This window comes from Cydia fagiglandana, chromosome 22 (genome assembly GCF_963556715.1).
Source record: "Cydia fagiglandana chromosome 22, ilCydFagi1.1, whole genome shotgun sequence".
Classification (NCBI taxonomy): Eukaryota; Metazoa; Arthropoda; class Insecta; order Lepidoptera; family Tortricidae; genus Cydia; species Cydia fagiglandana.
The window spans coordinates 1,780,348-1,807,215 of NC_085953.1; the positions used below are offsets into that span (position 1 = coordinate 1,780,348).

The window sequence follows — 26,868 nt, forward strand, 5'->3', positions numbered from 1 at the left end:
ACTGTAACAAGGGGGCTGGACCTGATGGTATTCCTCCGTCTTTTATAAAAAAATGCTGCGAAGAGCTCTGTCAACCTCTCTACATAATTTTTAACCGGTCCATTAAGAGTGGCAATTTCCCCTCCCAATGGAAAATTGCTCATATTATACCAATCCATAAATCGGGCGACAACAATCACTGTAACAATTATAGGCCTATTAGTATACTATCAGCATTCTCCAAATTATTTGAATCGGTTATGTATAATTGTTTTTACTCTCATTTTAAAACCATTATCTCCCCCAATCAGCATGGCTTTGTTTCTAATCGATCGACTGTTAGCAATCTACTAATTTACAAAAATTATATCTGTGGTGCATTTGCTAGAAGAACGCAAGTAGATTCAATATACACAGATTTCTCGAAGGCCTTTGACAAAGTCGATCACACCATCCTTATTAATAAATTGGCAGGGTATGGAATACATGGAAACTTGCTAAGGTGGATCAAATCTTACCTAGACAACAGGAGCCAGCTTGTAAGCGTCAAAGGTCATGTCTCTGAGCCAGTAAAAGCTATTTCGGGCGTTCCTCAAGGATCGCACCTCGGTCCTCTTCTCTTTGTTGTTTTTATTAACGACCTAGTCGAGCGCCTATCGTGCCCTTGCTTATTGTATGCAGACGACCTTAAGATCTACTCAACAGTCACAAACGTAGAACAATGTGAAATCCTGCAGAGTAATCTAAATACAGTCGCGGAATGGTGCTTAACCAACCGTATGTTTCTGAATATAGATAAATGTTATGTTATCTCTTTCTCAACATCTAAACAAAAGTTATTTTTCAACTATTCTTTAAATAATTTCACGCATAATCGTACATCTGTAATCCGGGACCTTGGTATCTACTTTGATGACAAATTAACATTTCATACTCACTATGAGAACCTAATCTCCAAAGGTCTGAAGCTAAATGGATTTATATCTCGCATTACCAAGGACTTCAAAAACTTAAATGTCTTAAAATATTTATACTGTTCCCTGGTCAGAAGCACTTTAGAGTATGGATCTGTAATATGGGCACCTTACTATAATAGTCACATTGACAGCATAGAAAAAGTGCAAAAGCAATTTCTTAATATCCTTAGCTACAGGCTGCAGCTTGGTCGCAGTCTCAGATCTTATGCCAGCAGGCTCAAGCACTTTAATATGCCATCGCTTACAAGTCGTAGGAAATGCAGCGAACTGCTAATACTTTACAAAATAATACACTGCCAAATTGACTGTCCCTCTCTCCTTTCTCTTCTCAATTTTATCACACGTTACAAATCTCGCAACCCCTCGCTCAAAATATTTCAACTACAGATTTATAAAAACAACACCTCATACTACAATCCAGTGACAAGAATGTGTCGATTATACAACGAAACTGCGGCCGAGAATCCTTCCATAGACATATTCGAACGCAGCTTACCCAGTTTTAAAAATAAAATACTTAAGACTTTCTGTACCTAAGCTGCGCTCGCACTTATCTTATTAGTCTATTTTAAATATTTTACCTTGTTTAGTTTTAGACCTAGTTTAATTAGTCTTATCTTGCTTAGTTTTTAGACCTAGTTTAATTAATTAATTAGTAGATAACTCAATGAATGTGTAAATCTTACTACTGTTTATATAATTTTCTTAACATCTCATCCCTCTAGCGTTATATTTTATCTGAATGTCATATCCTTCTGTGCACACATGTTTGGAGTTATAGTCCAGATCTAAACTATAAGCTTTTCTATTAATGTAATTTCTGTAAATGTCTGTAACTTGTTTTGTGAGCCTAATAAATAAAATAAAAAAAAATAAAAAAATTGCAGGGATCAGCACGACTACCCTTCTTGGGTACTGGCTGCACGTTTGCAAGCTTCCAGGATTTCGGCACCGTTCTTGTTTGGAGAGAGAGGCGGTACAGGCGTGTCAGTACAGGAGACAACTCAGGCGCACACTGCTTTAGTACACGTGCAGGTATACCGTCTGGTCCATTGGCCTTATTCACGTCAAGATTCAGCAGAGCTCGGCGTACCTCTTTTTGATGTATAGCAATTCTCTGCATAGAGGAACTGCAATGAGGTAGCGTAGGTGGAAGTTTTGAGCCTGCATCTAGACGTGAATTGCTCGCAAACAGAGAAGCAAACAAGTTAGCTTTCTCTGTCGCGGAGTGGGCCAGTGTCCCATCAGGTTTCTGCAGAGGTGGCAATGTGGGTCGGCAGAAGTTGGATTCGACCGCTTTCGACAGGGACCAAAACCGCTTGCTACCAGGAGGGTAGGAGGCGAGTTTGGCCCCTATTCGACTGACGTGGTCGAATCGAGCCTTTCGAAGCACCCGTTTGCAGGACTTGGCAGCTGAGTTAAAGGCTTTTTTCTTCGCGCGAACCCTCTGTGCTCCAGCTTTGGTATCGCGGGCTAGTACCCAAGCCTGGTATGCAGACTGCTTAAGAGCTTCGGCTCGAGCACAGTCCGAATTGTACCATGCTCGGGTCTTGTGATCGAGCGATAGGTCGGAGAACGGAATGAAATATTCCATTCCCTGCCGAATCACATCCGCAACAGCCTCAGCAGAACACGAGGGGTCACCCGAAGAAAAACAGACCTGCTGCCAGGGGAAAGACGCAAAGAAATGCCGCATCTCATCCCAGTCCGCTGACTCGTATCGCCATACTCTCCTCGTGCCCCTAGGGCAGAGATCAGGAGGAGAGTGGATCGACACGGATTTCACCAGACAGTGATCGGACGATCCTAGCGGAGCTGAGACCGAAACCGAGTGCCTGTCTGGATCAGTTGTCAGCAGAAGGTCAAGGCAATTGGGTGTATGGTCAGTAACATCCGGTATCCGCGTCGCAACATTTACCAGCTGGGTAAGGTTTAGGGATACAGCAAATTTGCGCGCTTCCCTCCCAGCGTGGCAAGTATTCTTGTACGGGAACAGCCACTCCTCGTGGTGGGCGTTAAAGTCCCCAAGGAATACGAGTTGAGCCGCGGGGTACCGCTGTTGGGCTTTATCTGCCATCTCAGTAAGGTGGTCAAAGAGCCTAGTTGTCTCCTGGTTTCCGCTGTGCGATCGGTAGACACAGGCATACAGAGTTTTCTCTGAGCCCGAGTCGACCATAATCCACAAAGTGGAAAACCCGGCAGCCTCAAAGCAACGGAGACGCTTGCAGCAAATGTCATCGCGGACGTACACCTGTACAGTGAGTAGCCTGGGTAGTTGAGGTACGACGCGTCCGCTGGGGTTTTGATTTGCGTCTCCGTCAAAAAGAATAGGTGCGGTTTATCGGTTTCAAGATGGTGGTGGACCGGATCGATATTTGAGTGCAACCCCCTGATGTTGGTGAGGTGCACTTTCAATGGGAGGAAGTGCAGCCGGTGTTTAACCCTATTCTTTTTTCTTTTTGTTTTCATATTTGTGGAGTGTGGGATGGGTGAAAAAATGCCTGTCGAGGTGTTGCGTTTACCAATTGGATCACTTGAGCTAATCCGGACAATGAGGAGCTCACTTGGAGACTGCGGGGACGCCCGAGCCCCCCTGAAATAACCCACCGGGTCCTCCCGTCCAGTCGCCAACTGGCACGGTGGAGCTATTCCAGGATTTTTCGCTAGGTGGCGGGGCAGCCTCTCGCACGTGGCTGTCGTACAATTGGGCCCCCAACTTCCTGCGGTCGGCCACCGGCAAGACCGTGCCTCGGATCCCGCTACCCTCCAGCGAGAGCTGCTCGGCCCGACGTCACTCAAGGATCCAAAAACCGGCATTATGCAACACAACTGACAGCAAATCATCCCCCAAAGGCACTGGTACTCCCGCTCATAGACGAAACGCAGCAAGGCTGCTTGGCGCCTGACTCCGGCGGGAGGGTGGTAGCAAACCAGGCGGCCCCTTGCGGGACCTACCACCGCTGGTTTGGGCGTAGTTTAAGGACATACCCGGGTCCTGCCTGTATATACCTACTCCCATACCTTTGTTGATACCTTTTGTTGTAAATATACCTATTTATTTCAGGCACACGGGTGCTAATTTACTACATACAGGGTGGCCAAAAAATAAGTGCATTCCCGTTGCCAGGGAGGTTTTGGGATTATACTGAGCAACTTTACTATGGGACCAACCCCGAAATCGCGAAAAAAAAATTGCCTTTTTTGGCTGGTCCATTTTCTATGGGAGCGTTTTTTTTCCAAATACACCCTAGAAAATGGACCAGCCAAAATGTATTAAACAGCCAAATTTTTATTCGCGATTTCGGTGTTGGTCCCATAGTAAAGTTGCTCAGTAGGTACCGTAAAACGGGGTGAGTAGGTTTCACGGGGAGAGGTGGGTATGAATGGGGAGAAAAGGTTTAAGAGCGGGGTGAGAAGGGATTTTAAGGCTACTGCTACAAAAATAATGTATTCCAATTTAAAATGGAGCTATAGTAATACGCATAATAAAAAAAGATCGATCCAACAATCTTCCAAAATCACCTTTGTATGAAAACCCCTCTCACCCCAAATATGAGGCACTACGGGGTGAGGTAGGTTTTCCTCTTTATCGTCAAAGTTATGAAATGGAACTACCCAAATTAAAATAAAAACTAAAATACAAACGTTTCATATGTAAAAATAAAATGTTATCGAGGTTTGAATTTCACATTGACCCTACTCACCCCATTTTACGGTACCTAATATAATCCCAAAACCTGGCAACGGGAATGCACTTATTTTATGGCCACAGTGTAAAGCATAACGATAAACGAAGCCGTGATATGAAGACCAGTGTGTTTCCTATTTTGACCGCAGAGCCCGGCCAAGTGGAAAATCAGCCTGTTAATATGCATTGTAGCCCATTTCTTTCCATTCCACCACAAGCTATATACAGTATCTTGATCTACCTATCAATTAAAACAATCAACAGTTCAAAAAAAGGTACCTCTGTTAAAAATTTTGCTCGTCACATCCCTCGGCTATATCAGTAGCTAATTTTATACTGCTTATAAAATTATACTGCGATGGTATGATGGGTAACGATATTCTTTTCATCATCATCATCATAATTATTTCTGTCATTTTTCATTCCATCATTCCAATCGTTACACTGACAAACAAATACAAATACAAATACAAATACTTTATTAATAACGCCAAGTTACATGTCAGGTACAGTCTATATCGAATTTAAAATTAGATAAATTAAACAATTAGACAATTTTGCGAATCAATATTATGTCATTCCATTGACATTACTCCAATACTGAAACAAATGATCAAACTTACTTCATTACTTACCGTCATTCCCTCATCCCAATCACGACACTGTAATTAATCATGACATTACTTAAAGGTAATGTCATTACTCATGACAGTGTCTGGCTCATAAAAAAACAAAAAATGCTGAGTGGTGATCCTATTTTAACGTCCAAATGTATTTTATGTCTGCATGTCTTTCTTTTTTACGTGTTATGTATGTTGTGGCGTTAAATTATAAATGTATTTTCTTTTTTATTTTAAAAAATTGAAAGTATACCAGTTTTAGTTACATATTTATTTTCCATGTAGTCTTTATTCTTTTGACTCTCTAAACTAAGACAGCAAAAAACACATAAAATTATAGTCTAGTTTCCATAATTTTTATTCATGGCATCGTTTCTGGTAATTGTGTTTTATGTTGTGTTGTGTTAAAATTAAGGAATGCAAATCGGTTATTTTTTGTATGGAGATAACCGCGGTTTCGGTTAAAAACCGATTATTTCCATACAAAAAATAACCGATTTGCATTCCCTAGTTAAAATACGGTAGGTAATTATTATATAGTGTCTTGTTCTAGAAGAATCAATTATAATTTTATTATGAGCTGTATCCGGGAGATATTGTTGAGTTATCGTCCGTTAGTATGATGTATGATGTATGATGTTGACGACCGGTCTGGCCTAGTGGGTAGTGACCCTGCCTGCGAAGCCGATGGTCCTGGGTTCGAATCCCAGTAAGGGCATTTATTTGTATGATGATACAGATATTTGTTCCTGAGTCATGGGTGTTTTCTATGTATTTAAGTATTTGTATATTATATATATATCGTTGTCTGAGTACCCACAACACAAGCCTTCTTGAGCTTACTGTGGGTCTTAGTCAATCTGTGTAAGAATGTCCTATAATATTTATTTTTTATTTATTTATTTATTTATAGTAGTTTAATATTCGCTGAATAAAATGTATGTTGGTATATTTTGATACTAAGGCCCAAGTGCACCATTCCACTAATCTGGGGTTAACCGGTTAAACCTGGAGTTACCATGGTTACCAGTACAATTTGACACTGGGTTAACGGTTTAACCGCTTAACCCTGGGTTATTGGGATGGTGCATGTGGGCCTAAGTTTCCTAGTCGGACCTACCTAGTTTCTAAAAAGCGTTTGTATGTAATAATATGATTTTAATGTAGATAGAGAGTTAGACCAAGAAAAGTCTGCTGAGATTTTGACGGCATACGTAGTGTTATTTATACGTCATAAAACTCATAAATTCATAGAAATTTGACGTATAAAATAACACCTGTACTGCGTGTGCTGTCAAAATCACTGCAGACTTTTTTTGGTTTAACTCTACCTACGTTAAAGAATGAAAATACCTAAAGTCAGCATATTGTATGTAGTTGGTAACTTTAGTATCTTATCACTTTTACCATCAAATAAGCATCAAAAATACCTTTCGACTTGTATAAAAAATAAAGAATCGTAAGAACCATACACAAGGTGGACCGAGTCAAATATTATATGAAAATTTAGATTCAACTTTCAGAGTACATTTTAGCCGACGTGAAAAAAGAATTCTGTTTGGTGTAAAAATCCCCTCCCTTCTTCATCTATTTTAAAAATTTGCAGACACGTAATAGGTTTTTCTATTCTAAAAATTAAATGAAGTCCAAAAAAAAACAATAATACAACATTGTAGCGCCATCCATCGAATTATAAATGAACTTATATTTTGTTGCGTGCTGCCATCTGTTAGGGCGTCTCTGTTATTAGTTACAGTAGATTACGTGAAGCTTTACTCGTAGTAAAGCGTACCGCCCTACTCAACCAACGTCCGTTGATGTTTCGCTAGTTACTACGTTCACCGATAGATGGCAGTGTAGTTTTTATTTGACCAACGATTCATTGAATACAGGGTGATACAGGAGACGCGAGCAGGATCAACACTACGCATACAGTAGATGATTACCTGCTGGTTTTTTTACCATTATTAGTCTGACTAACGTTTAAAAAACATTGTGCGTGTCAAGTGTCAAATTGGATGTTATTGGAGTCTGGGTTTTTACTTCACTATAAAAGGGTTTTTTTAATGATAAAGGAGGTCAGCGAGCAGGCAAATGGACATGGACAATTGGACACCTGCAACACCAGAGACATTGCCCTTGACGGTTGAAAGTCATATCGGTCCGCAAATACCCCGGGCGACAGTTCATACTTATACCTACTCATACTCATTTATTCATAAAGCCAATTTACATGTCAAAATAAAATTAGAATTATTTATACAGTTTAGCTGTCCGAGGCATGAAGTTTTTTTTTTATTTTATTATGAATGGGCTTACTCATGGCCACAGACTAGCCGAGGCGTAGACGTGGCCTACGATGGAGCGAGTTTGCCCAGAAGGTGCCTGTTCACTCTTGATTTGAAGGTTGCCGGGTTATAAGAACTCGGAAATATAGAAGTTTATGGAGAAACGCACAGGTTGAGGTCTGCCAAGTTGCCAACCATCTAAGTGGCAAATAAAACAACAACATTATTCGTTATATACAATCAAGTTTATTTTTTCTCAAAATAACAAAGAATCGTTAAGCTAGAGGTTTATAACCGAGGATCTTACACTAAACCACATTCTGAACAAGATCAACTCATTATGTCTATCTGGGCCCCGTTTTTTGAGTCACTCCGTATAAGACCCGATTATATTGTTGTCGATTTATTTTTCGTTAGCCTTGGATAAAATTTTGATAAATTTCGTTAGTTTGAAGAGTTCCTTATTCTGAGGGCCTACCACGAACCACGTTGGACGTGTTGCCTCTCTGTCACACTTATAAATTCGTACGTAAGTGTGACAGGAAGGCAACACAACGAACGTGGTTCGCGCGATCTGGCCGGAATAAATACGAAATCCAAACGTTTCCCAAAAATTTTACCTAGTTTTCGTAGTTTAGAGGAAAAGTTTTTAGGACATACTCGTAAAATAATTGAGCCCATATTATATTAAATAGGGAACTCTATCTATCCACCAAAATTTGCCTAAATCTGACGAAAAAATTCCAACAAAAAAATCCACCCATAACAGTTATAAGAAAAAAATTGTGGACGCTTTTTTACAATTCATGTATTCTTAGAATGGTTTGGTTTTCATTTTGACAAATATGGAACATTGTGTATATTCTTTTCTCCTGTGTAATACCACGAAATTTGTTCTGCCATATTACCATTGCATTTGATATCAAAAATCTTATTTTGAAAACGGGGCCATAATCCATATTTTATATACGCGTGTAACATTTTATTGTTATTTTATGTATAAGGTAGCTTCAAGTAAAAAGGTGATACTTTCTCTAAGTAGTGGATTTTAGTAGAATAGACATAAGTTAAATAATTTTACCTGCTACAAACACATTTTATTACACGAGTGATTTTTTCTGGGGATCCTATACAAAGTGGCCTGCTTTTATTGGTCGTGAGTGTATTAACCAATCTTAATCAGGGTTAACCAATATTAACCACAGTTAACTGATGTTCACTAAAAACATTAACTGCAACATATTGTTACACAAACGCATACAAAATATGGACATTTGATGATTTAACTTTGAAAGTCGTAAGTCTTATACCACGTCATTGAACTATAAGCCCTGTCAAAGCATCAATAAGGTCCATTTTCGGACTCACGAGTCGTAGCACTGGGTCCATTTAGTACCATGAAGTTACGGGCAGGGCCCGAGATTGGTCCGACATCCTGGGTCACAACACTATACAATTGTCGATATCGACAATGAGGGTACTTCTTGTAACGAAGATTTTTATCGATAATCTTCAAATAATAATATACGCCAGTATTTACTATCATGATGAATGCTTTTTACATTTTATGGTCATATTTATGTTTTAATTAATCGGTACCTAATTGTAATGTTTCTTAAAGCGATCGTCTGAAATATTTTTAATATTAGGTACCTGCTGCATACATAATGAAAGGCATTAAAATACAGCGCGAGTTTATGAAACGAGCCATAAGCGAGTTTCACAATAACATAATACGGAACTGGTAAGTCGTAAAACAGGTATGGATAGTTACAAATGGTATAATTTATTCCATGACAAAAAAATAAACTCATTAATACAATAATTTATATAAAAAATCGGCGATACAAGAATTACCCCCTGGAAACACTATAAAATTATTTACGGTTGAATTATCTATACCTATTTAAAAGTTCTGGTAGAGCAGATGTTATAATTAATTTATACAAGTTTAGGGATAGATGTGTAAAATAAAATTGTAACAGGATATCAGTATATTTCATTGACACACAATATCGAAAGCAGCCACAAAAAATAGTCAAAATGAAGACGAAGTATCCCTAATGTTTTGTTTTTAAGTAAACAATTCATTGTATAACTGTTAACAGTTTCATAATATGTACAAATATTGTAATAGTCATGCATAAATGTCCATATTACGTGAACATAAAATGTTTAATTTCATTTGAAATATTTCATATTTTATGTCATTTAATTTCATAAAAAAAAGTATACAACATAAACTAACTAAATCGTATTATGTAACTGTTGTACATATTATAAACGAGACTTTTCCAGGAAGTCTTTATAATGCAACAGTTACATAATAATACCTAGTACCTAATTATTTCTGGCGCTTTCGGATTGTGAACTCAAAGAGTTAAATATAAGAATAAAGATTTGTGGAACTCAATTTCCCAATAATTGTCGCATGTATATCGGAAATATTATCTTGAAATTACAGTTTAAAAGTTTAAACTGCCTACCGCGAACCACATTTGACGTGTGCCTCCCTGTCACACTTCTCTACGAATTGACAAGTGCGACAGAGAGGCAACACTTCTAACGTCGTTCGCGGTAGACCCTCTGAATTCGTTAAAAACACAGTAATAGTAAATAACATTTTGATCGTGTTCCTAGTTCAAGAAAATATATCCATTGCATGCATGCGAAAACCAATTCTGCGAAAATTTTAAATTGAGACGAATATTAATAATATTTTGTAAGAGTTAAAATATGTACTTTTAAAATGTTAAAATACACAAAATATTACGCAGTTCAAATAACTTTATATTATTTATACTTTATACATTGCTGTGAGCTCTTTTAAAGTTTAATATAATTTTACATTTGTTTTGTATGTAAATATATTATTTATATGCATATAACTTTAATAGAAAATTATTTTTATTCATCTTATTTCAGGCAATATTCGACGTGTCTCTCATCTAAATATTTTAGAGATGAATAAAATGTATTCCGCAGAATTGGTTCGAATCTAATGGCTCCTTTACACGATGGGCCAACGCCGGCCACTCCAAGGGACGCAGCCATGCGGAGAATGAGATAGCAATATCACTTGCTCCCTCTGACGCCTAAATGCGTCCCTCGGAGTGGCCGGCGTTGGCCCGTCGTGTAGAGGAGCCATAAGTTTGGTGCCATTTTGGCACCTATGTCAATTATCTGAGCGCTTAGGCCTTTATTCTTGTATTGTCTCATACAAACAAACAATTATATATATGAGCCACCCCACACTAGCGTCTTTTCAGCGTCGGCGTATAGTCAGCGCTATGGAAAATGGCAACGCTGCGCAGCTGCGTCAAAGTAGCGTCAGAGTTGACTAGACGCTGACGCTCGGGTGACGCTAGTGTGAGAAGGCTCTTATTAAAGCACTTCTTGTAAAGAGAAAACCAAACAGCCTTATAAATCACAGGGACACATTTTGACAAACCAAGAAAACGGCAAAGCGCTATTTAGGATATTAATATTTGTATATGAGTGAATTGCAAAAAAATTGTATTACATAGTAGCACCTGTAATTAATTGATTCCATTGTGATACCATAGTTAAGCCATTTAAGTCAGATGCATGAAAGTGTGTTGTTAGCATATGTTATAGACTTATATGTGTACGAATTAAGTACATTAAATACAATGCAATACAATACAATTCACATATGTAGTTAATTTTCGTAACACAAATTAATTAATTAAGTTAAGATAAATCAGTAATCACAGGTTCTTAACTGCGCTTAATTACGTAAATTTTTTTTGCAATTCACTAATTTTTTTGATTAAATTTGCTTTAGGGCATATTACAGTAACGTATATCCAGATATTGCATTTATACTTACTGGAATATTTAAAAATAGGTACCTATCAGGTTTGGTTAGCGAATTTGAGTATATGTATAAATAGGCGCCCGCCATTTTTATTAAAAACGTAAATATATTTTAAACACCGAAAGTTAAAAAACATTGGAAAATAGTTGAGAATTTATTTACTTCTTTATCGATTTTAAACACTTACCTACACCACTTTAAATAGATTAGTTTTAGTAGAAATTGTGGCAATTTTATGGAAGAAATTTTCAACATCGAATTCGGTATAATAATAACTACAAAATAAAACCTACATCTAACCTTAAAATGCATCCAATGCAACACCGTCATTATACATCTCGTCTTAATACTAAATTTAACATATAATTTAAATAAATCTCTAGAATAACCACATAAATTCATCTATCTATTTAACATTTTCGAACTATTGCATTCATAAGAGTCCATAAGGCACTGGTCCCACCGCGAGCTAGAAAGCTATGAGCTATCGGCTATAAACACGAACAAAAGATAAGCACTCCCGTGTAAATAAAAGACACACGGCGATATTTATAGTTACCCACCCAGCGGTGAGCTATAAATATCGCCGTGTCTCTTTTATTTACACGGGAGTGCTTATCTTTTGTTCGTGTTTATAGCCGATAGCTCATAGCTAACTAGCTCGCGGTGGGACCAGTCCATAACGAGTCCGTAATGTCACATTTTGTAGCTTTAACTTTTGTTACAAAATGTGGACATTTCAGCCCTTAACGTATAACTAGAATCACTATCATACAAGGGACCGCTACCATTCGAATTTCTTATTCATTGTACAGTATTCATTGCATTACCACCTTCATCAAAATGTGATATCCAGTAGGATCCACTGAGTGGATCACCCGGGTGGTAGTAGCCTAAAATATCATGGGATCCCTCAAGGGATCCATATCCTCTAGCCACCCATACGTCAAACCTCGCCAAGCAGAACGAAATTTTATTTTGTCAACACAAAGTTCAAATTAGAATGGAACAGAAGACCTTCTTTTGGTCTCTGGGCGGCTAGAGGTTATGGTGTTTTGTCTAGCAAGAGCTAATGGTTATACCTGGGTGATACACCCAGATTCTACTTAATATCACGGAATTTATCTACAATATGGCAATGTACCTCGAGCCAGTTATCTAAATCTCTATACTCACTAACACAGAGCGACATTAATTATTCCGAAATAATCTTCGAAGGCACTAGATCGCTAGTGGATTCAAAACAAAGTTTAATCAGGAAGTTGAAACGCGCTTATTTTACAATATTTAAATACTACAGTTAAATTTTACTTTTATAAGTCTAAATTTCGTGCTGTTGGGGAGTCCTTCTTCAGGTTGATTATTGTTCACGGCTGCGGAGCGACGCATAAGAGAGACCTAACACTAGCGGCTCCCGAGCGTCGACGTCTAGTCAACTCTATGGCTGCTGCTCGACACAATTTTGCCGCTGAAAAGACACTAACTACTATGGGGTGGCCCTTAGGAGGCTTAGTATACATTAAAGAGGCCCACCATAGCGTCTTCTAGTTTGCGCTCTGATAAATGGTGTCGTTGCGCAGTTGCGCCAACGTTACATCGAGCAGCAGCCACACAGGTGACTAGAAGCCGACGCTCGGGAGATGCTTGTGTTGGGTCTCTCTTATGCGGCGCTCCGCTGCCGTGAACAATAATGAACCTGAAGAAGGACTCCTGAACCGCACGAAATTTAGACTTACGAGTTTAACCGTAGTAGTTAAATAGTTTATTCGTCCAATGTCATTATAAATCCTTTGCAAAGCATTTTATCGAAATCAAGTTTGCATTTGGATTTTTTTAAATATGAACAATATAATTGAATATTCAAATAGATTAGGAACACGTCAACTGAACACTATTACTAATTATTTATAATTATTATCTAGTCCATCCGATAAACTTATATACTAGTTTTTGGAACATAATAAAACTGTTCCAAAACGGAAACTTGTGATCATTGTTGAAATATTTAAATATTTCGCTTTGCAAAGGCTAACGTTGTATTTGAAATTTACGTATTTCAGTTACATAAAACTTTTATCTGCCAACTAAAATGGCGTAAACGCCACCCGAAACATACAATTGCTTAACATAGACTAAGAGCCAGCCCCAGAAAAGTTTTACTAGCCCATCACTTTGACTTCTACCGATGAACAGCTGATTTTTCGGAGCTAGCTCTTAATCTAGCATTAATTGGCATCATGCTTTAATCGATAAAAGTTGAAAATGTACTTAAAAATTTACCAGTAACCTAACCAGCTAATATTGATATGATTTCAATAACTATTGACTAGACCAAAATTTGAAATCTTTCCTTACTAAACCATATCAGCGATGCCTGTCCAAATCCAAATGTATCTCAGTTGTAGTAAGCGGCATTCAATAAATATCAGATTAAATGTAAATAAAATGGTTACGATCCATTAGAAATAGTTATTAGAAGTCGTAAACAACGTATCTTTTAACCTGTACTTATATCAATGCTCTTTAGTAGATGTTCAATTTATTTTAATACTGATACATCTTGACCTTCATTTACAGCGTTTTTCATATTTCGTAATTTGCATAAACTTATTCCATTGACGCTTACAACATTTGAGAATACACATTGTAGTAATCGAGTCAGAACAAGACTGTTTCAGTCACCATTACAACATTAAAACCTTATAATACTGTCATGTATCACTACTCGGTAACACACTGATAGGAAATTGTTTATTAGAGACTGGTTTTAGATTAGGTCAATATAGAGACAGTCTATCAGGGTAAGATTGTCTATAAGCTCTTTCGTCGCTTCTAACTCTTGCGCTTGTATTGTAGATACCCCTTAATGACGGTCGTAGAGCAGAAGGAACTCTTCTGACTGTGAGGGAAGTACGTAAGTCCACGCAGTGCAAGTCTTATTTATACGTCATAATTTCATAGAAGTTTGACGTTTTTAATAACACTTGCACTGCGTTGGGCTAATAAAATCGCTGCAGATTTCTTGGTCCAACTCTAGCACGATATTTGCTTTCTATAAATATTTTTGGTATACAGGGTGTCCCAGAATTCGACGTCAAGCCGTAAACGGATGATAGACCAAGTCATAACAGTTATCATAAAAATACAAAAAAAAATCCAACGCATGTTTTTTAAAAATTATGGTCACTTTAAAAATTCACTAAAAAATCCACAACCTGTAATGGTTCTTTAACTCTTGTTACTACAAATTCCATAATTTATTCTAATTTTTTTATTATTGTGTAATCTTGAATAATTACAGGGTGTGGATTTTTTTGTGAATTTTTAAAGTGACCATAATTTTTAAAGAACATGAGATGGATTTTTTTTTTGTATTTTTATGATAACTGTTATGACTTGGTCTATCATCCGTTTACGGCTTGACGTCGAATTCTGGGACAACCTGTAGAAACCCGAGACTATATCTTGACCTATAATCTTCCTATGTAGAACTGTCTTATCTCAGATGACTAAATCTAAACCAGCCTCTAAAGTTGGTAGTCATTTCAAATATCCATTTCAACGTGTTTAGTAATCAGAAGTATCTGACATACATGGCATATTGTACAAATTCCTTAAACTGGATAACTTTATCTTCTTAACATACAACATTTAGCAAATAATTTGCAGATTTGGCCAAGTGACTGGTTGATGTCATGGGACCAAAGAACTGGCAGCTTCCTTGTTCAAAGAATAAGCATTGCGATTCAGCGAGAAAATGCTGCCAACATTTTCGGCACTATGCTACAGGGGCCACCTTAAGATTTAGATTTATAGTTTTTAAGGTTTAGTTTTATAACAATTTACTGTTTGTCAAAAGGTCTTAGCGAATAACTTAAAAAAAAATACATTTTCATCATAAAATAGTAAACAATTTTATTCTTCTCTTTTATAAAATTATGCTTGCTTATTGCTCTTTTATAATATTGACAAAATGGTGAATCTGAAAGTACCTACATGAAGCAAAAAAAAAACAAATTTTTGTTTCGTTGCTTGGCATTATATCTACAAAATTACTTGCTTGCTTGCTATTATTACTTGGTATTATATCTGTTAAAAGATAAGATAATATTTTAAGGAGTTTGTACCATTCCCTGAAACATTGCTTTCAGAAAATTCATTTACCATTCTGAATCGGAAATATATTTTTTGAAATGTAGGTACTTAAATATACGAATTTAACGCGTAAAATTTATGAAATAAATGTACAATGGTGTCTGAAGTAGGTATTTTATAAATTACAATGCAGTGAAATTTCATAGGTATAGGGAACATTAAATTACAGTAAATTTCTTTTCAGTTGTCAAATATTATGTAGAAGATATATTGTTTTTAATATCTTGCGTATTTACATAGGGATACTAACGTGGAATCCCACAAATTTTCAGTGCATGATAAAAAATAAATTAACTAAACCTACATACCTAACTTACTATGTATCAGAAAATAACTGATTTGCAAGACCGAAGTGATCCCATAAGTGTTCCGTGAACAAAGTTTTGTAAGGAACACTAAAAATGACCGACGCATCTTGATGTACACAAAGAATTAAAATTCTTATTTTTTTTTGTAAATAATATTAAATTCGTATATTTAAGCAATCCACCCAAGGTCAAGTACCTACACATCGATAAAAACTTGATAATTCATAGGCAGTATCATGTTAGATCAAGACGTAATTACACATACATCTAATAATTGTTGTTAATAGTCTTTCCACCCTCACTGATCACGGGGTCCGTACGGGGTTCCGTACAGGGGTCCGTACAGGGGTCCATATGGGGTTCCGTACGAGGGTTCGTACGCCGTACGACGGTTCGTACGGGGGTCCGTACGGGTGTCCATACGGGGTTCCGTAAAGGGTTCCGTACGGGGTTCCGTAAAGGGGTCCGTACGGGGGTCCGTGCGGACTATACGTAGCTCTCCATCTGGCTGGTGGACGGACCCTAAAACGACGCCTCTACTAAATATGTGCCGTCCATCGCTACGCCCGTCTGGTTCCCCTGGACGGTGCTCCCCGCAGGAATGTACTTACCGCAAGCTTGCTGGAATGAGAGAAATTATCGTTTTAAAATATAGTTTTGGCTCAACAGGTGTTAAGGTGTGTCCAGTCGACGTCAACACGTTTACATTTTTCGCCTTATTACAAAGGCATAAAGTTGTATCCAGACGAGACAATTTTTAGCCAATCTGATGAAATTCTCCGATCGAACAGGGCCGTGCGGACGCAAATACCAATTTGATTCCCCGATCACATCAGCAGGTGCGGACACAAAAATGCCAATTATCATAGTAGAATGCAAATTGGTGATTTAATTTGTGTACGTGCAGACGCTAGATGAGATTGACCAATTATTTTCCTGAACAAATCGACTGATTTCGTCAGTCCCGTCTGGATACCCCTTATGGTGCAAAAGTGTAAACATATTTTTGACGTCGACTGTCCATATTTGGCAAATATACTGAGATAGAACCTGTTTACAAAATGCTCGTTAAGTAAGTCACGTAAGGTGGTGGTACTAGTGCTCGACATGCTAATGCCCAGTAGATGACACCCTGCTTCACCTCTATATACAATGATTTAAGTTTCAAGATGACATGTACTGGGATCGCGTCGAGCACCAGTACCATCACCATCTTACATCGCAAATGAAGCGCTAGCGGCATATTTGCCAGATTTGGACGTACCTGTATATATGTCGAATCCTAAAATATTTTAGACTTTTTAATAAATAACAATATATGTATTTTAACTAATAAGTACAAAAAAAAACATTTTTGACTTATTTATTTCACTGCATCATAGAATGAAAATATATAAAAAAAATTAATAAAGTAGGGACATCATTATAATTAGTAAAAAATTTAAAATATATTTGTCTGTTAGTACATTTTATTGCAAGTGTAAAAATGAGGCTTAGATGTAGATTTAAAACATAGTTTTATTTAATACACCTGAATATAAATCTTTATTTAAGCGCTTACATTTAAATACACATTACTTTCGACCTAACTACGTTTTTATCTACCTTAAATACTCAATTACTCAATCGACACGACATAATGCTCAAGCTTAAAAAAAAGTGTAAAATACAAAAAAAAAACTCGAAAGTGGCAAGTAGCAGTGAAATTGTTGTGTGTTGTGATAATTTTGGTGTATTCATGCCAATTAGAGAGAAATACTTTATTTATGTAGACCCAATAGCGTGTAACGTGTCAAAACATGTTCCTGTCAATAAATGTGTGCGTTGGATGTCAAGGTTTTAATTTGTCAATTTTACAAATTAACACAAGGTTGTGGACCTCTGACCAACCAACAATTGTCATGTTCCTTTGCGTTGAACGCGCGAAGAATTCCGTAACTTGACCCGCCATTTCATATCTCTATCAATTATATTGTTGTCTCACCGATGCTGCCAGCGAGACAGCAATATAATTACGCGTGTGCGATAGAGATAGGAAACGGCAGGTCAATGTACGAAATTCTTCGCTCTTAGCGTCCTTACTTTAGATGCAATACTGTGTTACTTTTGACTGACCAATGATATACTCTATTTCATTACTATACTATAATGTTAATGATGATACTGCATACATGGTCAGGGGTAACCAACATTTTTTTAAGAATTTACTTTTAATTTTTCTACTGATGTTTCTACTACGATTAACATTAAAACACTGCTTATAAAATGGCTATATGTTAAAGCCACTTTATATATAATGTGTGCGGTGTGTTGGCGTTCCTGTTGAAACCGTTGTCACAGTTGGAAGTTTCAACGTAACTAGCAAATAATTTACAAACATTGAAGGACATCCGATTTTAAATACATTTACAACACTCCTGGATCTACTTGAAACCTCGTCTCATTCTTGTTATTTAAAATTGATTAAACTTAAAATATTAAAATAAATGTCATCCAAAATTGCGGTAGCCTTTTTTCTACACAAATTTCTACGTTGTACATGTACAAACAGTGGTACAGTCAAAGAATTTAATTTCCGACCCATTTCGTACTTTGTCACAGTGACAATCAATATGAAAGCCGCTAGAGACCTCATACGGTTGTCACTGTGACAAAGTACAAAATGGGTAGTAAATTAAATTCTTTGACTGTACATTATCCGACTCTCTCGACAAAAAAATATAAGTATTTAACGAGTACCAGCGAAATAAAAGAAAACTTCGTAGTAGGTATGTCCTCTTGCTTGAAATAAAAATATACAGATTTTACACAGACAAAGATTACATTTGCACGTCTCGCGCGGCCTAAGTCACCAAAATGATTAAATTATTAAAGTTAGCGACGTTCTATGTGGTCATATAAAAATACATATATACCGTAGCCAGAAAAAAAAACTATTTAATTTTTATAAAGTTAATAAAACAGTCAATTAAGCTACCGCAAATGTTAATGTGACTTGTTAGAACAGCGCAAGAATAAGACGATCTTATAACAACAATATAACATCATAATAATACTGAAATACACAATAAATACATTTTACACTTCACGATACTGAAACAAAAACTTGCTTTTTACAACATCTTAGCACAGCAGGAAGCCCGTAAATAAAAATCACATCAAATACAACATTTAATACAGAATACCTCGTACTGAAAAACACTGGGTATCACTCTTAGTACGGATTAAACAAAGGCCTATAATAAAAAACCTTAAGGCCCACTTACACCATTCCACTAACCCAGGGTTAACCGGTTAAACCTGGAGTTGCCACTAGGCCAATTTGACACTAGGTTAACGGTTTAACCGCTTAACCCCGGGTTAGTGGGATGGTGCAAGTGGGCCTAAGAGTTGACCGATTGGCTCTGAAGGCCATTTTCGCTAAATATGGGACAAATCGTTCTTACGGTCCTCTATCATTGGTCTTCGTTAAATCCATACTAAGGACCAACCTACACTAGCGTCTCCCGAGCGTCGGCTTCTACTCAATGGCTGCTGTTCGACGCAACGTTGACGCAACTGCGCAGTGACGCAACGCTGGCGCAACTGCGCAGTGACGCTATTTGCGCAGTGACTAGACGCCGACGCTCAAAAGACGCTAGTATGAGGTGGTCCGTAAAGTGACACCGTGTACAATATTATATGAAGCGACAATTTATATAGCAGCCAACACCCTGCAGACATTAAAAGCCGTTTTTCATACAATTTACCGGTTATTACCACACAGCGATCATACTTTATGCGGAAAAATCTAACCTGTATTTAAAAAATCTTAAAACGACTTACTTTCTGACTAACCAGATCTTATAATATTATCGTACTATTCAAAATAAAAACAAAATAATAATCGATAGTGTGTAACATTTTGTACTTACCTACCTATCTAACCCTCAATTTCTGTCTTATTTGTATACAGGGTGGAAAGATAAGTCGGGCCCTGGAGGGAAACTACCTTAAATCCTTAAGCTGGCTCATTTTACTTAAAGGAAACATTCCTTTATTTTTAAAAAGAAACAAAACTGCATTCAAAGATTTTATCTTTTTTTCTTCAATTTCGCTTGTCTAAAAAAATCTTGAGTACTAAATATGTATTAGATTTTATGGATATTTTGTACGACAGACGAGTGTAAGACCTAATGTTTCTTGGAGAAATGTTATCATTAACATTAACTGTATCGAATAGTACAATAAACTATCGAGTTTTTATTTTTTGGAATTTTTAGTCGGTTCGAGTCCCGGGCGAGGCAAGCGAGTTTTAGAAAATCTTTGAATACAGTTTTGTTTCTTTTTAAAAATAAAGGAATGTCTCCTTTAAGTAAAATGAGCCAGGTTAAGGATTTAAGGTAGTTTCCCTCCAGGGCCCGACTTATCTTTCCACACTGTATAGTAATAACGTTTACGGTATTATTGTTTATCAGTTCAAATTAAAATAACTCTAACAAAGACCCTTTTAATCTTTGTTTTTGCCTAGATCTCAGATATTAAAGTTACAGTTTAATAGCTAAATTACCAGTCTGTTTTAAAATGAAAAATCAATTGAACAGATTCTATTTGATCTGACATACCTATTAGCATCTGGGAACAATCATGTCATCATCTCGTTTTGTCAGCTATCGGCAACGTCACTACGTCAGACCTACGTAATACCTATTACGCCTAGCTTCACCACACCCCTACTCATAATTACTAGCCTAACTTCGCTGCGTGGTAACACCGCTCACGTACTGGTAAAGGGTCTTCGCTGGCCGCGGCGGACACCGAGGTATCGCTCGGTCTGGAGGTCGCAGTGTACCTCCGGGTGCCCCTCCTGCCTTTCCTGCTCGAATCTAAGAGCAGTACCTGTCAGCCAATTGGAGCTTTGAGTTTTTGGAAAAAAATGTACTGTGATGCTTGGAGTCGGAATTAAAAACGATAACAACACTCATTGTAGGTTATGAATTTGTATTTCATATAACGGTCTACTAAAGTATTTTTTTCGATTATCGCTCGATATAATTTCGAGGACCATTAACCAAAATCCCGTCAGACCGTATTGACCAGCTAAAGTTTTTTGCGCGTCGGCGTCTAGTCAACTCTATGGACGCTGCTCGACGCAACGTAGACGCTACTGACGCTAGGTAAAAGACGCTTGTGAGGGGTGGCCTTGACACCTGCAGCGAGTGCGTAAAGCGTGCTTCGAAACATGTCGACTATTATTGTATGAGTAACCCGTTTTAAATATTTTTTTTATATGTTTTAGTCTCACCGGAATTTTATGATTCTTACTAGTATCCGGTATTTATATAAATAAACGGTAAAATGCCCTTTGATACTTGGTATAAATTGAGAATAATACATATCTTTGGATACTTACGAATCTTACAATACTTTCATATTTATAATAAAAGTACATTTAAATTCAGTTGCAAAATTGTTTAAACATAGATTAAAACATACAATGAATGTTGAAATAGTTTAAAGTATACAGTTACAAAAAGATAAATTTTAATTTAATTGTAGTCAGTTTAATGACTATTTGTATTTATGTTGTGTGAGTGAAAGGATACAAAACAAAATGAGAATAAATTTAAGTTTAATAATAATAAAAAGTCTTAAACTTATAGACAGACACAAACTAGCGAAAATAATAACAAACAAAGGCAATAAAGACACAAAGGCGAAGAGCATAATTATGTAAAACCTTGTATATAAGTTGAGCGTAACATATACGTATACAAAGTACAAATATTGTTGTGTGTAATTGTAGATACAATATACTTAAATATTAATGCTATAATTAAATGTTGATATTAAAATCGAAATGCTTAAGGCCGTTTTTAACTTTAAATGTATGCATTTATGTTGAAAATTTGAAAATACATAAATTAAGTAAATATAGTTTTATTTGGCTAAATATTTTCAAGCCAATACTTACCATTTAAATCCTTTGATATGCTTATATAACTATAAAATAGTTTGTGTTGAAAATGTAGCTTTATTTTGCATGATGTCTTATTTCGTTTTATCATAAAAGATGCTATTGTATCGATCAAATAACAATATAAAACGAATATCAAACAAGATTTTTGAGTAGTTAAAGATATTAATAGTCACATATCGCCATGATATGAGTACAATAACATCTTTTGTTTAAGTTTTTTTGTGTTTGTTAAGGTACTTAATTCAAAAGTTTAAATGTCTTTTCTGTAAAATTATAAATATTTTAAAACTATCTCAAGTTAATCCAGTGCTTACAAGTGCAAACCTATTGTAAGGTGTTTTAAAAACACCTCTTTATGAAACACTACACTGTTAGCGACTCCCGAGCGTCAGCGTGTAGTCAAACTCGTTGGCTGCTACTCGTCGCTCGACGCAACGTTCGCGTAACTGCACAACGACGCTAATTTCCATAGCGCTGACTGGACGCTGTCGCTCAAAAAGCGCTAGTGGGTGTTTCTCTATATCTAGCATGATTATTGTTATTTATACACAATATTGCAGCACGAGATACACCTAGCATGGCCACAACGACGGGACAAGCAACAAGATCCCAAGTTTTAAGGGTTTTGTGAACGAGCAATTTTATGTTTCTATGGCCGAGAAAAGAAAATGTCAGAGCATTTTATTTATGGTAAATGTTGTTAATTTATACACATACACATTGTGTACCAAAATATTCAATCTAATTTTGAATTTATAGATGAAGACCTGGATCGGTGGGCTGAAATTGGCTACCGAATGGACAAAGCAGATAAGGCGGGACGGGGCAGAGGTAGACCACAAAACAGATGATGGGATGACCTCAATGGTAACATTCCATTTCTAACCGCAGCTGCACTACCGGTACTGAACGCGTCGCTGTCATTGTCAATTTCCATAGTAAAATTTGACAGTAGTGCAGCTGTCGTTGGAAATGGAATGTTACCCTAACGCTTTTTGTAGCGACTGGCGGGAGCATGTCTTTGCCCAGCACCAGCAGTATGACACAAAATAGACAGTAAAAAAGGGCTGGCATTTTTTTGTATTTTTATTAACAAATTGTGTGTTATCACAAAACTTGTTTTGTAACCAACAGTTGCATAAAATATTATAATGTAAGTATTTATGTTCTCACTCACAATATTAGTTTAAAATTTTAATCAATATTTCTACGCATCTCATCAAATAAACAAGAAAGATGTAGTAGTCTACCAAAGTCGGCCATAGAAACATAAAGGTACGGCAAACAAAAGGGTTCACATAGTGCTCATTAAGGCAACGGATAGTACCTCACGGCGAGGGCAAGAGGCGAGTCCGATAGGACTGATGCAGCGCACCGAGCGGCGGCGCTTCTGCCGTCAAAATATTATTAAAATAAGAGCGTTTTTTAGTGGTTCAATCCGATATCGGATGTCAGAAAAGTAAAATTTATAAAGTGCCTTAATATATTATATTATCTATAATTTACGGAATAATTATTGATCAAAATAATGCGTCAATTATAGATGAACTAAGTGACTTATAAACGAATTAAGAAAACGCATTAAAGTCAATTTAATCTGAAAATATTACTGCCGGCGTATTATGGATAGCTTTATCCATCTTTATCCACGTGATAAAATAACTGTCACTTTTTAACATCGTGGGATTGAAAGTGACGGACACCGTTTTATCACGCTGTCACGTAGATAAGAACGACCATCATATCTGTACTGATGTAGCTACCTCTACTTATGTATAAATAGTACTTGTTTGTGTATACTGTATTTGTTAAATGACGAGTAGTATAATTAAAATGCAGGCAATATTTATATATTAGACTAATTAAATTAGTTTCAGGAATTCATTATAAAAACTACCGACTAATATAAATATAAAAACTGAAGTAAATGATAAATTAGTAAACAAGTTAGTACTTAGTAGTTAATAGTCAACTTTTGTGTTTTACTAGGGAACTACGAGTATGGGCCACCTCACACTAGCGTCTCCCGAGCGTCGGCGTCTAGTCAACTCTTTGGCTGCTGCTCGACGCAACGTTGGCGCAACTGCGCAACGACGCTAATTTCCATAGCACTGACTAGACGCCGGCGCTCAAAAAACGCTAATGTGGGGTAGCACTATGTGGATTGCAAGTCTAGGAGCATTCCAAATTTCTTATTAAAAAACGGTTGTATTTTCCACAATCTTCTTTAATATCAAATTTTCTATGATATTTTTTATCTATTTTTTTGTTATTTCTACTCAGAAATAGAATCAAAAATACATAGTACGAAATGTTTTTCTTTTCACAATAGAACTAACAATTTAGGAGGTATTTAATGTTGCATGTTTTTTTTAGTATAACGTTATTTTACTTTTGTTGTAATGTCTCGAGGGAACAGTCTTTCAGCTTTAAAATAAGTTCTTAATATTCTTTATAATTTCACCACATGTTTTATATGACACATAATTTATTTATTTATCTAATCTCCTTAAATCACTTTCTATTGTTTATTAAAAATGTATTGATCAGTTTATTGAACATTCAATGCAGTGTACAAACTTGTACTAAAATACATACATGAATGGCAAAAAAATCGTGATACATACTTCATAAATGCATTGTAATATGCCTACTTGAATAATAAACTATCTTTATCTTTAGGTATCTTAGACAGCAGTTACTGTATTTTTCCGTGGACAACGGCTACATTATGTGCTAATTCAATTTTAACTTTATTTTTCAATATTATTTAATAGTCTTTTTACTGTCTTGTTCTTTTTTATTAAATGTAGTTAGCAAGATATTTCTCCCGCAGTATTTTATTATTGATTTTTTCCATGAATCACCTGGTATTTTTGCGGACAGCAGCCGCAGCGCGCGCAGCAGGCTAACAGCGCAGGCGCGCGGCCGGAGTGCGCAGGCGACGCGAGCGGCGACGGCGACCCGGGCCGCTTCACCGCCCCGTTGAATGGATTCTCCATCTCCACGAACTCGCGATCCTGGAACAGAGATTTTTATAAATTTTGAATATGGAATACGTGCGATTCTGGATTAAGTTGACAATCCATTTCTTTTTTTTTATATTGAGAAACAAACAGTCATTTCCAACGACAGTTGCACTATTGTTGTGACGTTACTGTCATTCACTGTCTTGTCATTCATTTTACTATGGAAATTGACAATAACATCGACGTGTTGGAGCAGTAGTGCGGCTGTGGTCAGAAATGGAATGTTACCTTTATGGTAACATTCCATTTCTAACCGCAGCTGCACTACCGGTACTGAACGCGTCGCTGTCATTGTCAATTTCCATAGTAAAATTGACAGTAATATGCAGCTGCGGTTCGAAATGGAATGTTACCTTTAGACTTTATTTTTTAATGAGAATAATGAGACTTGACATGTTGCTGTACATTGAAGGGCCACCCCACACTAGCGTCTTTTGAACGTCGGCGTCTTGTCAGCGCAATGGAAAATAGCGTCGCTGCGCAGTTGCGCCAACGTTGCGTTGAACAGCAGCCGTAGAGTTGACTAGACGCTTACGCTCGAGAGACGCTAGTGAAAGGTGGCTTTAAAGCCCTCGCAAACGGTTTTATATAATGATCCTCGTATTAGATATGATAGATACGTAATACCTATGCTTTATTTATAATTATATTTATTTTGTTATAATATTGGGGATACTATTTGAGTAGTTCAGTACTTAACAGGGCAAGTATTTTAGTTATATCACAAACAACAAAGTAGTTTACATTTACTTAATTAATCATGCATTGCGATCTACATCTCGTTGTCATTACCATTAATAACACACAAATATGTACAATATACGTATATACGTATATATATATATATATATATATATATATATATATGTATATGTATATGTATATTGGTATGATCTAACAACTATAAACTACCAATCCGATTTGTTGACATCAATTAAAATATTAAGATACGGAAACTATAAATTGAAAGATATGAATGTGTAGGCACTTTTGTAGTGTCATGATAATGATATGTAGTGTAGTGTTTATGATAGGTAACTCTTCTAGGCCCCTTTTCGCGTCGCGTCCAAAATATAATTTAGAGTAACGCATTTTTTTATTGTGATGTATAGCTGAACATTGCTTGAAAATACATGAAAAGAGCTGCCGGGCCTTCAAAACATTATTGTACTTGGACGTTATAGCATAAAGATTCGATATGTGTATGTCATATCATATTTGTTTTTTTTTTTGGTCATCCCTTTCCATATATTTACTACGCTAATATCCGGGTCCACACAGAGCGGACATACGCGCGAGGCAATTTCCTCGCGCACAAAACGGCCGAGGCGGCACGCGCGAGGCACGTCAACACTGGCCGTTTTGTGCTCGAGGAAATTGCCTCGCGCGTATTGCTCGCTCTGTGTGGACCCGGCTAATGTTTGGTTATTTATATTTGTGTGTTTAAAAATAAGTGTCAAGTGATTACAATAATGATACAAACTTATGTTAACATAAGTTTTAGATATGTATGAATACAACACCAATTTTACGAGCATTGCACATAAAACTTACAGTGCAAGGGGCGGACCTATTGCGTAAGACGTTCTCTACCAGCTAACCTTTGGGAAAATGAAAATGGTGTGAATACATGTGTAATATAAAACTGACAATTTTGAAACAGGTTGAACAAGGAACCTGAAATATGCACCTTTCGACTTCATTTCCGCCAACAAATCCAAAATTTTGCTATTTCGATATTATAAAGTACTAGTAAAAAAATTCAAGAATATAGATTTATAAATTTGTTTGAAATTGAACGAAACAAATGCTACTCTCTTACATTCGAATATGATTTAAACTCCATTGAACTGAATAAGTACAGTCAAGGAATTTAAATTCCGACCCATTTCGTACTTTGTCACAGTGACAACCGTATGAGGTCTCTAGCGGCTTTCATATTGATTGTCACTGTGACAAAGTACGAAATGGGTCGGAATTTAAATTCCTTGACTGTACTATAGCTAGAGCCGTGAGCCATTTGA

At 36.7% G+C, this 26,868-nt stretch overlaps 1 protein-coding gene and 1 long non-coding RNA gene across 3 annotated transcripts in view; one reads left to right on the top strand and one right to left on the bottom strand.

Moving 5' to 3' along the window:
* Nucleotides 1–26,868, top strand: part of LOC134675587 (uncharacterized) — a 358,978-nt gene that overhangs the window by 80,380 nt on the left and 251,730 nt on the right. The window lies entirely within an intron of this gene.
* The window catches only part of LOC134675581 (potassium voltage-gated channel protein Shal), a 93,523-nt gene continuing 82,975 nt past the window's right edge, over nucleotides 16,321–26,868 (bottom strand). Inside the window, exons 4-6 of one of the 2 annotated variants that reach the window (XM_063533882.1) lie at nucleotides 24,683–24,835; nucleotides 20,621–20,734; nucleotides 16,321–16,477 (exon numbers count right to left, since the gene is read on the bottom strand). In XM_063533882.1, coding sequence (XP_063389952.1) covers nucleotides 16,379–16,477; nucleotides 20,621–20,734; nucleotides 24,683–24,835 — 366 coding nt within the window. In that variant the 3' untranslated portion in view covers nucleotides 16,321–16,378. The remainder of the gene's footprint in view (nucleotides 16,478–20,620; nucleotides 20,735–24,682; nucleotides 24,836–26,868) is intronic. The other variant, XM_063533883.1, reaches the window with a different exon arrangement.